At 37.9% G+C, this 16,417-nt stretch overlaps 1 protein-coding gene across 1 annotated transcript in view; it reads left to right on the top strand.

Moving 5' to 3' along the window:
* Positions 1 to 16,417, top strand: part of MDFIC (MyoD family inhibitor domain containing) — a 49,977-nt gene that overhangs the window by 3,225 nt on the left and 30,335 nt on the right. Inside the window, exon 4 of the mRNA XM_046943766.1 lies at positions 8,589 to 8,720. Within this exon, the coding sequence (XP_046799722.1) occupies positions 8,589 to 8,720 (132 nt within the window). The remainder of the gene's footprint in view (positions 1 to 8,588; positions 8,721 to 16,417) is intronic.

The following is a 16,417-nucleotide window of genomic DNA, read 5'->3' as shown; positions in this document are numbered from 1 at the left end:
TTGCTCACCGGCCACACCTTTCAAGGCACATGATGAGTTTTAAGGGGCATGCTTAGTTCACAGAAAGATAACGCCTTTTTCATATTTTTTACTCAGTTCAGCATTCAAACATGCTTTTCATTTTTTTTTTTCAAAATTCTAGTGAACTTAGATTTAAGGATAACTGTGGATATTTGTTGCTTTTTTTCAAGTCTAATTCTGTTGGGGAAATGGGGGTGGAAAGAGGAAGAGGTGAGTTCATAACATTTCCAGTCTATATTCCAGCATTTCTGTTGTCAGCTTTGCAGTGTGTGGTTACAGGGTAAGGTAGCTGTGATATTCCAGGACTGAAGATCTCAGATAATATATCTGGAACTTTCAGCACCCTCCAGCTCTTTCTGTACCAACCCACAAAGTACACTGACTTCTGTAGAATTTGGAGATCATTGTAAAAGCTGTGGCTGAAATTCACGTTATTTCTGGAGATGGGCTAGTGTTGTAGTGTGTTGAAATGATTATTAATTTACTTGGAATCATCTTCTAGTAGATAGTTGATGACTCCTTGTATTTACAATGAGATCCTTTAGATTTTTGTCCACCTAGGAATGAAAATTCTTTAATCAGAAAAAAATGATTTACACATAGCAAAGTTTTAAGCACATCCTAGTGAGCAAGAATTTCTGATTGGTAGCAACATGCTTTAACGTGTGTTCTATATTTGTTTACCTGTTGTAGATACCTTGCATCCTGAGAATGAACTTCGGTTCTCTTCTGAAGTTCAGTGAGGTGTCATAAAAAAATCCAAATTTCAAGGTGCTCCTTTTTGTTTGCTCTCATAAATATTCAGATGCTGAAACCTAATTGTTCTTTTTCATAAAAGGAAAAGAAATTCCAACTGAACTGTAAATACTCAGCAAATAGCTATGCTACAATGTGGAGGAAACGAACAAAAGAACTAAACTTGGGGTTGAGATTCAGCTTGGCCTACAGATGCGGCATTCTCTGACTTTCTTAACTTGAGAAAGTGTTCATGCACTGCTTTAAGCAATATGCTCTCTCATCTTCTCTGCTGCCACCGTTCTTTTCTAGTTCATTTTTGATTTAATGCATATATAAATATTTGTGAGAATCTTGGGACTTTGCCCCTCCACACTTAGCATGCTGTGAGAGATAGTTGATGAAATGGTGCTCTTTTTTGGCAATATCAATACTCGGTTTCAGTCCTTAAACCATTATTTGTGTGAATAGTCTGCTGCTGAAAGAGGACGAAAGATTTAACCTAATTTCTGCAAACACTGGGTTCATGTTTTGCCACGTCCTTGCAAAAGCGTAAGTCTAGTTGTGAGCTGTTCAACATCTTGCTCACATCATTGCTGCTCTCCATAGCCCTTGGAATCAAAGTATGACTACTTCTACCTACGTGCAGTACAATGTAGTCAGAATGCATAGTGTCTTATCTGTACCCTTTTAATTTGGCTGTGATCAAGTATTTTCAGCACTGGCAAGTGCCAGAATAGTTCAGCATCTCTTAACAAGGAATTTGACGGTTTGTGACCAGCAGCCTTTCTGGTTTAAGGAGAACATTTTGTATATTAGAGGTCACACCATGATTGTTGCTTGGACTATGGGTAGACTTCTTCCATTAAATCCTCTGCATTTGAATAAACCAGAGAGTGCAAGAGAGAACTTCAACAGGCATGGAACTGTATTTTGGGAATCAAGCCACATTTTAGAAAATGCAGCTTTATCATCTATAAGGGGGTTAGAATGCTTCTACCTTTGCCCATTATTAACTGACTGAATAGAATAACAGGTGAATTAATATTTTAACTTTCTGAATTTGCAAACAATGTAAAGAAGTAAAGAAAAAAATAATTGCACTTAAACTATTAGAAATTTCTAATAGCCATTTAGGCAATGGAGATCCATCAGATTTTTTTATTAGGTGATGTGGTGTGTATGGCTGAGTCTAGTAGAAATACTAAGAGTCAGATTCTGTAAGTGGCAGTTCTCTCATGTGCAAATCACTGTTGCTGAGTGGAGATGCAGTTATGGTTTGGTGTCTGAAGAAAACCATATACAGCAACATTAGTTCATTCAGAACCTCCATTCAGAAAACCACAAAAACAATGTGGCACAATGATGATCATCTTCAATGATGCGATTCAAACCCCTTAGTATTCTGTGTCTTCAGCTGTTTTCATGACCAGGAGCACTACAGCGCTAGGTAAGATGAGGTGACAGAAAACTCTCTGTAGGAATCTCTGGGAATTCTTGAAGCAACACCTATTACTGTCACCGTGACTGTTGCACTTTGCTAGCAATGCCCCAGTGTTAAGAGTAATGGATTTCTGTTTTAATGGTTAAGTTATACACTCAAATTGCTGAAACCTGGGAAGGGCTTGCCCTATTTGAATTTCCACTTAATCTGAAGAGAGTTTAGAGAATCTGTGTTAATTAGTTCTGTAGTTTTTAGTCAGCAGTAAAGCGTTTATTAAACATTACTGACTGCAGTACCTAAAACTTTCAGAAGTGTCTGACTCTAGCTAGTCATAATAATAGACTTCTGCTTTCAGTTTCATGTACATGCAGTTCCAGTAAAGTGATTCATGTCTACATGGGTGTGATAGACTTGTATTTCACTGAGCTGACTGTTAAGGTCTTGCATCAAATTTGAAATATTTTTGTTTCATCTCATAGGCAAGTTTTATATTGCAGTCATTCTTCTCAAATTCTATTTCAGACCTTCAGAAGTTAGGATTTACTTTAAACACTTGATTTTTCTTCCTATTGAGTAGCGTCCAGCGATGAGCGTTTCTGTGCTAGTGTTTTCATTTGGATCAGCAGTGCTGTTTTGAACTGAACCTTCTGTTCACCCCTGCTTTGATTTGCTTTCTTGGGGAGTGACCTGGACCGGATTCCTTTTGAACTAAATAATCGGGAAGATGCACTGCAGGAATGTGCCTGATGCACCCTAGCCAAGAAATGATCTTGAGACTAGAGCACTAGTCCAGAATGTGTAGGTCTCTCCAGAAGTAGTGTCTCCTATTTATTTCCATGGAACTACAACAGAGACAAAGAATACTGTGACACTATTTGGTAGAGAAAAGTCTCAGCTAAAACATGCTATTTTTCAACATAGTCACCACCATTAGCTGTGTATTTTCACCGGTGATGAACAAGAGCCTGCATGCTGTGCTCCTAAAAGTCTGCATCAGCAGGTGTGACCCGCTGTCAACGTCACCACTGCTGAAACACACCACCCATTGCCTCATTGTGCTCACATCCACTGTTTGGTTTCCATAAATATTCAGCAAGCATCAACGAATCTCAATGGATGCAATTTTTTCCACGTGCAGGAATTCATTGACACACCTTTTCTTCATACAACATCAGATGCTGCTTTATAAGACTACCCCTGTGCTGGCATCTGTCACACAGCAGTACCATGTAAAGGAATGTTGACGGGATGTTCGATCTCTCTTGCCATACCACCACTTGCTTCAGGTATTGTGGGCCGATGTAGTAAAATAGGAGACATTACTTTTGGAGCAGCCCTCATACATCCCAGCAGTGTCATATCTAGGTGTCTAAGTAAGCTTTACCTCATGCTTTCATCATTCTTCTGCCCTTACATAGTGAAAGTATTGACGTGCTCTTGTTTCTGCATTCTTCATGGTGGTCAGCTATGCAAGTCCATTCTGCTTGTTTCTGCCTCCTTGATGAGAAGGACGCACTCAGGTTTCCAGAAGGCTTTACCAGCAGCTGCTTTTACTTTATTTGGTGCTGCCTCCCATATTGTTGGTGAACAGAAAATGAATGCCATAACATCAAAGCCTTTAGTTGTGACAGCTGCAGGATTTTTTAACTTTTTTTGTCTACTATGTCCCTGTATCATTGCGTAAACTCTGAACCAGTTTCTGAAGTCCAGTTTGTTATGTTGCAGGTCTAGCACTTTTCATCACTGAGCTTTTTGAAAGAGAGGGCTATGTCAGTTCATGGTATTATGTGTCATCTAATGAATAGAAATCAGCTGCCTGTGACAGTATGAGGTTCTCCAACCTACTCAATATGGGAACTCAGTTTCATTTTTTTGCTTGTGGAGGGGTTGGATAGTAGGTAGTTTCAATGCATTAAGGTATGTTTCTATGTTTGATAACTCAGTCTTGCTGTAACTGCGTTTGAACTCATTAGGACACATTTCTGTGTAAACTCAAGCGAGACAGTAGGTGGTTGGAGTCAGCTAGAAGGTAAAGATAAAAATGGACAAGCACTTAAAGAAGGAGAGGTGGGTGTTTGTCACAGACTCGAGTTCTCTGAGGTGTGTCCTTCAAATGCACATCCTTTACCTGTGGTTTTTTTTGTGTGTTTTCTGTCAGTTTGCATGCTAATTAAACCAAAACAGAACTTAAAAATCAATATTGCAATCATTTGCAACTGTAAATACAAAGATTTATTCCATGAAATATGCATGTATTGCTGTGTAATTCTAAAAACAAATATAAAAAGATTGTGGTACAATGAATTAATGTATTATAAAACTGATTTATGTATGCTTTAAACTAATAATTCCAAATAACTCAGAAGCAGCAGTTCACTTTGTTCATTTATTTCATGAAACAGACATTTTTAGATGTGAATCAAGTTTCTAATTTTTGTCTTTTCTGTAACATGGGTACAGTTTAGATTGTTAATTGTCCCAATTCTTTACTTGGCCTCCACGTTCCTTCTTTTCCTTATTTAAACCTTACATTTGCATTATTCCTTGCACAAGTAGAGTTTTTGCCCATGCTTATGTTCAGGATAAATCAGAGTGATCTGTGTGGCCATCAAACCCACAGGGCTTTTGGCAAGGAGCTCAGCTCAGGGACTGCTGCTGCTCATCTAGAGGAGGTACATAACCGTTTGGGTTGCTGATCAGGTGGCTGAGCACATCAGTAGAACCAAGTGTCTGGGTAAGAAGGCTGTGTTGCTTTTCTGACATAACCTAGAGTAACTTGCAGTGGTTTTGAGGAGAGATTGGATTTCACAGCACAGCCAGACTCAGAACATAATGATTCTTTTCCTTCCATTATTTGAACTGTTAGAAGAGCATCTGGTTTTCTTCTTGGCTGTCAGTTTTGAAGGTTAGTCACTGGAGAGTGGAAGAGTGTACTAGATGAAGCAGAAGCTAACATACCAAATAAATATTACATAAAATTTCTTAAGGCTAAGCTTAATTAAAGCAGAGAAGTGTTACAAATTTATTTGAAAATACAGCGGAAAAATGACATGCTTGACTGTGGCAATATCCAGCCATTAGTACTGGTGGTTGCTGCAGGTTTTATTAACCCTATTCTGCCACAAGCATGGCACATCAGAGAAGATTGAGGTCTTTATGTGGATTTTTACTGGTCTCATGAATTCATTACCTTTTATAAAGTACCCATAACTATTTTTACGCACCTAAACCAAAAAGTAATGACATCAACAAAATACAGACTCAAGAGTGTTCTTGAGGCTGTTTTCATGTGGGATCAGTTGTTGATATGTTGTAGTAATGCTTCAAGAGGGATAAAAATAAAAAGAGAGATACTATGATCCCATCATCAGCTGTTTCTTGTAAAGGAATGATTAAGAAATGCCTCTGTACTAAAAATTTAGGCCTGGTGCACTTCCAAGAAAAATAACAATTAGGACTCCACTATTTGTTTATTTTCAGTGTTCTGCGCATCAGTTTTTTAGTAGTGTGAACATACAAAAAAATTTAAATACAACTTAAAACACACTTTTTCTAAATCCCCACTGCACCAAGTCTGGCTAGGATGAAGAAAGATTTCTTCAGAGCAGCCTCTGGTTCTGTGTTTTGGATTTCTGACTAAAACAGCATTGATAACACACCAGTGGTTTGGCTGTTCCTGAGCTGTGCTTGCACAGCATATCCCTCAGTCACTTGGTGAGAGGCTGGGGGTGGGCAGGAGGCTGGAGGGGACGCAGCTGGAACAGCTGAACTGAACTGACTGTACCATATATCCTCGTGCTCCGCAGCAGGAACTGAGAGAAGGTTTTTTCGGGGATGTATCTGTTGCTTGAAAACTTATAGGAGGTGGTGAGCAATTGCCTTTATGTCACTTGCTTCTGATTTGTTTTTCTTCTTCTTGTCTTCACTTATTACTAGTATATTTTGACCCACAAGTTTCCTCACTTTTGCTCTTTCTGTTCTCTCCCCCGTGCCCCACTGGGGAGGGAAGGAGCAGCTGTGTGGTGCTTAGCTCTGACCTACACATCACTATGGCAGCATCTGACAGGAGTTTGGCTTCTCTTTAGGGTGATAAAGAAGTGGAAAGTAGAATATCAAATAAATGCTTAATGTCACTGGTGCAATTTTGAAGTTATCAGTAGGAACATTCATGGGGAAGATTTAATACAAATTTAATAAACTAAAGAATATTCACTCAATTCATGTTAATTGGTATTAAATTGCAGTTGTTTTCTTTGTTTCTTAATAGTGCTTCTTCTTTCTTGTGAACTGATAATATTGTTTACAAGGTTTTCACTGGCTGTTTGTCATATCCAGCTAGAACAGTGAAAGTAAACATGGAAAACACAAATAAAACCCATAAAGAAAAAATGTTTATGAATATATACAGAACAGAAAACAAGCAGAGGAATGAAAACCAAATTCCTATGAATAATGATATTTTGGTTGCATTCTGCGCTCCTTCAATTTTTGCAGATAAAAACATAATCTAGAACAACAGCCCCACAAATGCTAATACTAATCTTTCCTTACAGTTGTTCATTGTTTACTACATCAAATAGTAGGGCTCTACAAACTTGTATCCTATACAAGAAAATTGTATGCAGCAACTCTCCTGTTTTGTACTACAGCTGCAGGGTAGATATTGTTGTAATCTTAAGTGTTGTTACTGCAGTAAAGTAGTTTAAGAGCAAAATCTCTTAAAATAGCTCCTTTAAGCTTACTCTGTATGAAAAGGAGATTGTACTGTGCTTGCAGTTCTTTACACTTGCTCTCTCCAGGACACTACTTATTTTCATTCAGCCTATTTCAGGGCACTTTTCAAACACTTCTGAGATACATTTGCACCTAATGCCCGACTGCACAGACAAAATCGTTATACTTCAGTACAGTCATATTTGTGATAGATATCTGGGATAAATAATTTGTGACTGGGGTCTGTGAAAGAGCTTCAAGAAAATCTGTGTTTGATTTTGGTTTTGGCTTTGGAGGGGATGAGTGTCTAGGTGAAGTTAGGTTATAAAGGACAGTATGCAAAATTCTTCATTGAAGTTGATGAATATCTTTCCAATTAGGTAATTTTGCACCAATCCTAATGAAAACTATTCATCTCAGTATGGACTTGAGGAGATATTGACAAGGTATTGAAGAAATGGTGATATGAGGGAGCACTGAGAGAGAAGTAACATGTAGGTAGCAGGGTCAGATATTTCAGAGGTGGAAAATAATAGAAGAGGAGCAGCAGTGCTTGAAGGCACGTGCTACTATACATGCAATATGGCATATATTATTTTGAATGATGTTCAGTGGCTCAGTTTAATAGGGTGGATAACAGGCAGAAAGTTAGGATTTAAATTAAAACTATTGTTGGCTACATAGAGAAGCTAACTGTAGAAGCTGTAGAAATAAGCGATTTTGCTGCATCTCAGAACCAGAACAATTGCTTTACTAGTGGATATGAAATCATTACATTGTGATAAATGTAACGTATATTCAAGTATATAGGTATATAGTTTATAGACAGGTTCTAGTTTGGAAAAAAAGGAGCTCTAGCAGTTTTCAGCAGATGCATTTTTACCTTAGTTTTACAGTAAACGTTACATCTTATACATGTACTGAAAAGTAGTCCACCCTGAAAGTGATAGAAGCTCATATTCTACAGCAGTGAATATGAAAGCCGTCACTCACTTTGGCTTGAGAACATAAAGGCCGTCAAAACAAAAATATCTGCTTTCTTGTAAAGTAAGCATAAGAATTTATTTTCTGGAAACTACCCTGCATCTTGTATATGCCTGGAGAGAGAACATAATTCTTCTTTTCCTTACAGGCTGTTGAATATAATCACTAATTCACAATCTAATTTTTTAGTGAAGAATATGGCATGGTGTTAAAATAAATTTCATTGTAGTCATCATTGACGTTTCAAAAATAATTATAGGTTGAATTGTAAATAATGAAAAACAGACTTTTGTGGAATTTCTGTAGCTTTTGTATGCCAGAGGCACATGTACATGGGCAAAAAGTACTGGTTTTGTGTGTGTGTGTGTGTGACAGATTGAAATTTTTATCTGAAAATGTCATGGAAAGTTACTGAACATAAACAAACTCTGTTGTTGTTACAAAAGATGCCGACTGTTATTTTGTGTGACTAAACAAATGATAACTGAAAGACTTTTTAAGGAGGGAACATTTTCATCTGGCTAAGAAAACAAAAATTGTCTTTATTAGGAGTTATATTTAAGGAAAATATATGAGATGTTGAAAGTTGCACAGTGTGTTCTCTAGTTTTAACTTATAAATATGAGATTTGCTCACCCAGAAGAAAAATACCAAAGAAACTAATAATAATCTCACATTTCTTTTGCTGTAGAAAAAACTGACCAACAGAATATTGCAGCAGGAGATAAAGACATAAACCAGCCTTCCAGTAACCAAAGTATACAGCCAGAGATACAAGAGCAGTCTGTCTGGGGAAATCGCACTGATGGTGACCTCATCAGAAGTAAGTATTTCCAGAACAAATTGCTGCCATTTAGGCTTGCTTTAGTCGTGTAAAGGGGATACTGCCTGTTGACTCCCTTAAATGTGTGTCAAATGCAATTGTTTTGCAACTGTAATGCATGTCTGAGAATTTATTTCCTGGAGTGACTTCTGTCAACATCTCTAAGCAACAATTTGAAGTAACGGTGTGATGAGTATGATGTATACCTTTACAGGATCAATATTTTAACTCTTAATTTTATATTCTTCTAGTGAGATTTGTATCATTTAGTAGGCATGTGAGCTGCAGTATGCAGCTGTGCTCAGTCTCATCACCTCAGATTTCTCAGGTTATGGAGGTAAACCATATTGAAAGCGGTTTCTTCCAGATACAGAGTCAGATGTAATGTTATAAAGAATCTTTGAATCTTTAGGTAGCTAGTCCTCGCAAAAGTAGAAGAATGCTCTATGACAAGGTTTTAGACCTAAAGTATTATAGATTAGGTTTTTTAGGTGTTTTTTTTTTCCCTTTTTTTTTTTTTACAAGCCCACATTCCTAGTTTATGTCTTAGGTGCTTTGAGTCATAGAAAGTGTAAGATTATTCCCATTTTTCTCTCTTCAGGATCATGCGGTGTCCAAAAGATCATCTACAATTGCACTCTCCTGGGGTGAAATTATTTTGGTTGCCAGAGCTAATGCTACTTAAAAATTCTGTGAATTCTTGAATGTGGATGTTGAAGGGAGAGGCAGCATGAAAAATTCTTCTTAATTAGAGGGTGTATTCAGGAAGCAAATGGGCTGAAAGCAGAGTGGTGCTCCAGATCCCAGTCTGAGATTGTTGTTTTGACTACATGCTTCGGTCTTTCTTTACACTGTACATGCACTCCACTATTCACAGTGGGATAAATTCATATTTTTGGAGACCACTGTCGTGATCGTTCATTTTCTCTGGAGTTATTTTTCTCTTAATCTATCTGATCAGCTTCTGTTGACCTTTGTCTTAGCATGTGAACTTCTTTGCAGATCAGAGATAATCAATTTATTTCAAAATAGTGAGTCCTAAATAATTACCAAAATAACGACAGATACCTACATCCCTAGGGTATTGATTAGTTACCAAGATTCCGTATAGGAGAACTTGAACTTAGCATTGTCAGATAAAAATCTCACAATTTAAAAAAATATTTCTGCGTGGGCAGATTTGTTTTACATGATTTGGGAGTTTCCTGAATCCCTAAGGATTTTTAATTTAGGCCTAGTACAAGCAATTAGTTGGTGCTTTTGTTGAGAATGTGGGAAGGTAGGTATTGTGTTAGCTACTTTTGGAGTGTTCTTGCTCTAATTCTCCCTTTCTTAGTCCCAGACCTTTAGGAAAGCAAATTTATCTGGTAGTGGTTTAACAGCAAGCTTGAACTATGGAAGAAAGGAAGGAAGGATCAAGGATGGTAGTATGACAATGCTGTGTTTCCTCTGATCTTTGATGCAAGGGTATGTATTGGCTGCACCAAGGAACTGCATGAATTTTTCAGTGTATGGTAGAATTTGCAGCAGATTTTGCAAGTCCCTGGTGGTGAAGGAAGTGTGAAGTGGCTTGACAGTCAGGTGCAGCAGTATGTCTCTGGGAGGGGAAGGTTATCTGCTTCTCAGTTGAAAAAAAAAAAAGTAACAGAAGAAAGGATAGATACATGGTAAAATTCAGAGGTATTTTTCTGTTCTGTTCTGTGCATAGATGTGCCCTTCCTGGAGTTCTTCCTGGTTTACCTGTGTTGAAAGCAAATTTTAGGTGAAAGCTGGAAGTTTCTCTAACTCCTTGGCTTGGTAACTGTTTTATGTACTAGTGGCTTTATTATGAGTTTGAGTAGCTGTTGCAACACACCACTTTCTGTTTGAAGTTTGATTTTTTTTTTTTTTTAACCTTTAGTGTTCCTATCAGCAAACAAAGTCTTCTAGAAGGAAGGAAGAATTGAAAATGAGGAAATTAATGCAGCTTTTTCTTTTTTTCTTCCTTATTTTTTTGTCTGTGTCTATGAGTACAGAAGTCAAAATTGAGGAATAGTGTCAGACTCAATGACAGATACCTCTTGTAGCATGCAGGAGGTCTACAGACTAATCTATATGGTAACTAAAATTAGAAGAACAGGAGTAGAACAGAGAGAAGTTGGTTTATCACAGACACCACTTAAGCACTTAGTTTTAAATAACTGGCGATGTAGCTCAGGATCACTTTCATTTGACCAAGTCTGTTATCACACTAGAAAAAATTTTGTGGAATATTGCATATTGAAAGAAACTTGAGGTTAGAATAAACAGTGTTTTGACTATTCAAAACTGTTTTAAAACTGTTCCTTTAAGCTGTTTTAGACAGGACACACTTCAGTTTTCTCATGGATTAAGCAACTATTTGCCACTATCGTAGTGATTTGATTTCATTTTTTTCCCATACAGATTGTTTTCCTGCCCCACAGTTGATACTTAATCCATTAGTGTTGGTTAGTTTTCACTTTATAAATGGTTCCAGCATTTAATTTCCAAAATTCTCCTTGTTTGCAGCTGTTTTATCCTGCTGTTATATGGAAGTAGATTAATCAGTCAGTTTTACTGGCACACCAACAACGAAGTCCAGTGTTAGAGACTCTGTAATGACTTCATTATGTATGATTTCTTATTTGCACTTGTAAACTCAGTTTACCAGGCAACATCAATAAGCTGAAATACTGCGCTCATTTTCCACACTATGATACTTTCAGTTTACCTTTACTTCACAGTCCCTTTCTCAAGCCACTTTTAAAAAAGTTTCTAGATTATGAGACTTCCCCCAAGTTGCTCCTTCCATAACCTCCTTCGGAACATCCCTTATCCTCAGAATGAAAACTTCCATAATATTCTGGTCAAATGGCTAATCTTGGGAAAGTATTATGTATTTGTTTAAGCAAGGAATTAATCGGTTTTGAAAAGAGCTTGAGTCATGATAGATGAGTAGTATCTTCCAGTACAACCCTGTGCTTCAAAAGGCTACTGTATACTGACATGTAAACAGGGAGAGCTAAATAAGACAGAAATGTTTATATTACCTCTCAGTATTAATTGTTAATGCTTTTCATAACTGTTACTGGAATACTGTGTTCAGTTGGAGAAGGATCAGGGAAGAACCACAAATATCTCAGGAATGGTTGAAAACATGCCTTATTGTGGAAAAACTCCTGGAGTTCAATCTGTTCAGTATTAGCAAGGAATGACTTAGAATCATAGAATCATAGGTCCTTAGAGTTGGAAGGGACCTCTGAAGGTCATCTAATCCGAATCCCCTGCAGTGAACAGGGACACCACAGCTAGGTCCAGTTGCTCAGGGCCTTATCCAGCCTCACCTTGAAAGTCTCCAGGAATGGGGTATCAAACACAACACTAGGTAACCTGTTCCATTCCTCACCACCCTCACTGTAAAAGACTTTTTCCTTATATCCAACCAGATCTATCCTATGTAAGCTTGAAGCCATTTCCCCTTGTTATGTCACCACAGACCCTGCTATGTCTGTCCCCTTCTATCTTGTAGCTCCCCTTTAGATACCAAAAAGCCGCTATCAGGTCACCTTACAGCCTTCTCCACACTGAAGAGTCGCAGCTCTCTCAACCTGTCTTCATTGGAGAGGTGTTCCATTCCGTGAATCATTTTTGTGTCTCTTCCCTGGATGCACTCCAACAGGTCTAAGTCTCAGACTTTCTTAGTGCGTAAGGAGCATGATGCCACAATGAACAGAAATCCGGTGAGATTGGTAAATCTGGTAAATGCTCCAACTGTAGCAGACAAGAACAGCAAAGGGAGAACTAGATTGAATGTCTGGAAGTTCATTTGGGCTGGAAATAAGGTGCATTTCTTCAGTTTAAATTAAAGAATATTTGAGAACTGGTAGAACAGCCAGATATTCCTTCGATGTGTTAATTTGGCTTTGAGAAGTGACCACTGCTTTTCAGATCCTTCAGTTCTAAAAGTTCTGTGAGAAAGAGTCTCTTTTCCAGTGCAGTTTCCCAAACTGGAGTAACTAGATTTTTCATATGTTTTTTTCATTTATTCAGTGCGGTGCTGAGACCTGTTCCTTACCCTTCACAAATGCATACATAGTTTGCATTTAATTTAAGACTATGGAGGTCTTGCTTTTAAAAAGAGCTGAGACCTACATAGCTCCATCTGCTTTTTCTTTGTTTTCAGCAATGTATTTAAAATATCTGCAAACACCTTCTTCTTATTTTCATTTTATGATCTGGTAGTCTTTACTGGAGACGTTCTGCTTCTGTTATCACTCACCTTTGGTAAATGAGAAAGAGCGAATGTTAAACCACATAGCAGCATAACCATTGGCAACAGGAATGAAACCGTAGGAGTTTTTGCTGCTCTGCATTACCACAATGACCTGCTTTGTTCTTTAGAAAACATAATTTTGTCTTTAAAAAAAAAAAAAAGTGGTAAAGGTGAATTTCAGAATGTTTAGTCAAAAGTTCTACAGAGGGTAGAGGGTAGGTAATTGGCAGTGTGTGCTGTTATGTAGGGGAAGGAATGCTTAGGAGAGAAGAAAATGCCAGTGCCAACACTATTTGCTTGTGAGGATTTAATCTCATTTCTGGTTCTCATGCAGGACCTTAGCTATGTGATATTTAAGAAAACAAAAAACATCTACCATAGATTCAAATTGTCATGAATAATTGATTAATAATAATCCAATTCTCAAGATTAAATACCTAAAATATGCCCATGTTTTACAGATAGAAAGGTCATTGCTATCCATCATTTCCTATCTTCAATTGCCTCTTTCTCCTCCAGGAAGCAGCCTCCTGATAAGAGTGGTTCTTTAGGGAAAGAGATGCTTCATTCAGCTCTGTGGGGATTAAACAATTTTGTGTGTTCTCCTGCTCACTCTATTATTAGCACTTTCTTGGATTTTGTTTTATTAAAATCTAAAATTATATTTTTTTTAATTTTTGTTTTATAAATTTGTTGATGTTTTTACTTGTAATAGTGATTTATTTAATTATGATATTTGGAGATTCCCTTTTCCTGCTGGCTAAGTGGGTGATTTCCATAGTTATGGAAGCTTGGGTTTGGGACTGTTTTTGCAAACAAGTAGATAATTTGTTGTTAGAGCTGTTTGTTCCGTGTGATAATTACACCAAAGTACCTTTTCTTGGATAATTCATAGAGCACAGTCATCTTACAGTGATTGCCTGTGTTCATACTGTCTAAAAAACAGTACCAGTTCAAGAGATAACTTAAATGACTCTTCTCAGAGTTAGAAAGTGTGACACATACAGACTTCTTTCATTGTGACCAAATGTGTGAGTGTAGAAGTTGTGTAGAATAGATTAATGGAAATTATTCAAAATATTTTGCTGGGTCTGAAGGGTGTATTCTTTTACTTCAAGAGGTGATTGCATAATGTTTCCTATATATGCAGGTTTTTGCTCCGTCTGGCTGTGAAGAAATGGGGGGTAGGGGGGAGCTGTGAATGAATAGGCCTTCAATCATAGAATCATAGAGTCATAGAATTACTCAGGTTGGAAAGGACCTCAAAGATCATCAAGTCCAACCGCAGCCTAACCATAGTGCCCTAACTCTAACAACCCTCCGCTAAATCATATCTCTGAGCACCACATCCAGATGGCTCTTAAACACATCCAGGGATGGTGACTCAACCACCTCCCTGGGGAGCGTCTTCCAGTGTTTAACCACCCTTTCTGTAAGGAAGTGTTTCGTAATGTCCAACCTAAACTTACCTTGGCGCAACTTGAGGCCATTACCCCTCGTCCTGTCACCTGTCACCAGTGAGAAGAGACCTACCCCACTCACACTGTAAACACCTTTCAGGTACTGGAAGAGAGTAATAAGGTCTCCCCTCAGCCTCCTCTTCCCCAGACTAAAGAGCCCCAGCTCCCTCAGCCTCTTCTCATAGGGCTGATTTTCCAAGCCCTTCAGTAGCCTTGTTGCCCTTCTCTGGACCTGCTCCAGTACCTCCATGTCCTTCTTGTACTGAGGTGCCCAAAACTGATCACAGTACTTGAGGTGAGGCCTCACCAATGCCGAGTACAGGGGCAGGATGACTTCAATTCAATACTTAAACACTGAAATACAGGAATACAGTATTTGATATTGTCTTCTTAAAAAAAGGCAAGTCTGAGAAATTTGGCTTGTAGAAGTTAATGCAGTGTGAAGCACACCTCCATACAAACTCCCCTACCAGAGATTTTCTAATCCTTTCTCCAGCAGACAACTATTCTCTGTCGCTTTTCCTCTGACCTGACAGATCTCTTACTGCTTTTGTTCCAGAATTCCTCAAACAATTATTCCCATGCTTATCAATGAGCCTGATGTTTTATTTTTTTATTATTATTTGTTATTTATTTATATTATTATTTATTTTTTATTCCAACGTGTTGTAAGATGGTAAGCAATATATGCATTTTTGAAAAATTCCTTTCAGGGTAAGTAAATAAAACACTGTGCATCAACAAATGCCTCTAGAACACACAGGAGATATAAGGCCTGTGAAAGACCTTTGGATTTAATTTACTTTGAAGATGCACCTGTTTGGCTGAGGAGAAGAATAAGGATTATCTCTTGGAGTAGGCTGAGAAAGACAAATAGGAAGCCATAAGTAACCACTATCAGAAAGCCAGTAATTTTCAGCAGTTTGTAGGTAATGCACACATACCTCAGATTTGATGATTCTGCTGACACTGTTAAGGTTTTTCTCTCACGGTTTTAATGTGTAATGATTACGTCTTCTTCCCAGTCTCTGACTAGAAGACTTCTACAGAAAGAAGTGCTTTTTCTTGTAGAACGTGTATCCATCTTCTTGCCATTTTGGATTCCTCTTGGAATTTCTGGGATGACATGACTCAGATGAGAAAGTTTTGTATCCAAGACGTTTCATGCCTCCTTGTTATACAACCATAGCATTTTCATTTAATTTTCATTAGATACCATTCTAGTCAGAAAGATGCAATTACAGTCTCTGTGATGTAAGACTGGGTCTTCGGTGTTTTCTGAAAACATTGGTGATCTGAGTGTCACTGATGCAGCGTTAGTAGGATGCAGGTTTCCCTGTAGCCTCTGCCCTTTGACTCTAGGTTGAACGTTTTGAAGCTGTGCAGCTAATGACGGACTGTTACTGGTAAGGATTTTGCACACTCTGTGGTGACTCCATGCTGATAAATTTTTGCTTTTGCTGATCGGTTTGTAGATATAGTAGTTAAACTTCAGTGAGAACTTTACATGGCACTAGATGACCACGTGATAGATGCAGTATTGTGCATATCACTGGTAGCCAGAATTACCTGAAGCCTTTAATTTTTTTGTTCTACCTTACATCTGACTCTGAGAACATCATTTGAATATACGGTCTAAGGCTGGAGAGGTTTGGACGGTGGTAATCCTCAGAGCCAGACAAAGGTGAAGTTCTTTAAGTAATGCAAAAATGACTGTGCTTTCTGTGTTTTAGCCTGAAGTAAATTGTATCTTAATTTCAGAATATTTTCATTTGTTGTATCAGTATGGTCTCAGAACCCATGTGCTGTTGTGCCTCAATGGAGAGTAGTACTTCTTTTCTGGATTAGCTCCTCGTATAGGGGAAAATGTACAATGTGTTTGTAGTGGTTCCTTAAAAGGAAAAATAATAGAACTCCTGAGTGGATTCTGCATGAAATGTTGTAATACAAAACCAATGAGTCAG

This window comes from Gallus gallus, chromosome 1, assembly GCF_016699485.2.
Source record: "Gallus gallus isolate bGalGal1 chromosome 1, bGalGal1.mat.broiler.GRCg7b, whole genome shotgun sequence".
In the NCBI taxonomy this organism is placed as follows: Eukaryota; Metazoa; Chordata; class Aves; order Galliformes; family Phasianidae; genus Gallus; species Gallus gallus.
The sequence above is the reverse complement of the archived record's forward strand: the minus strand, read 5'-3'. Positions and strand labels throughout refer to the sequence as shown.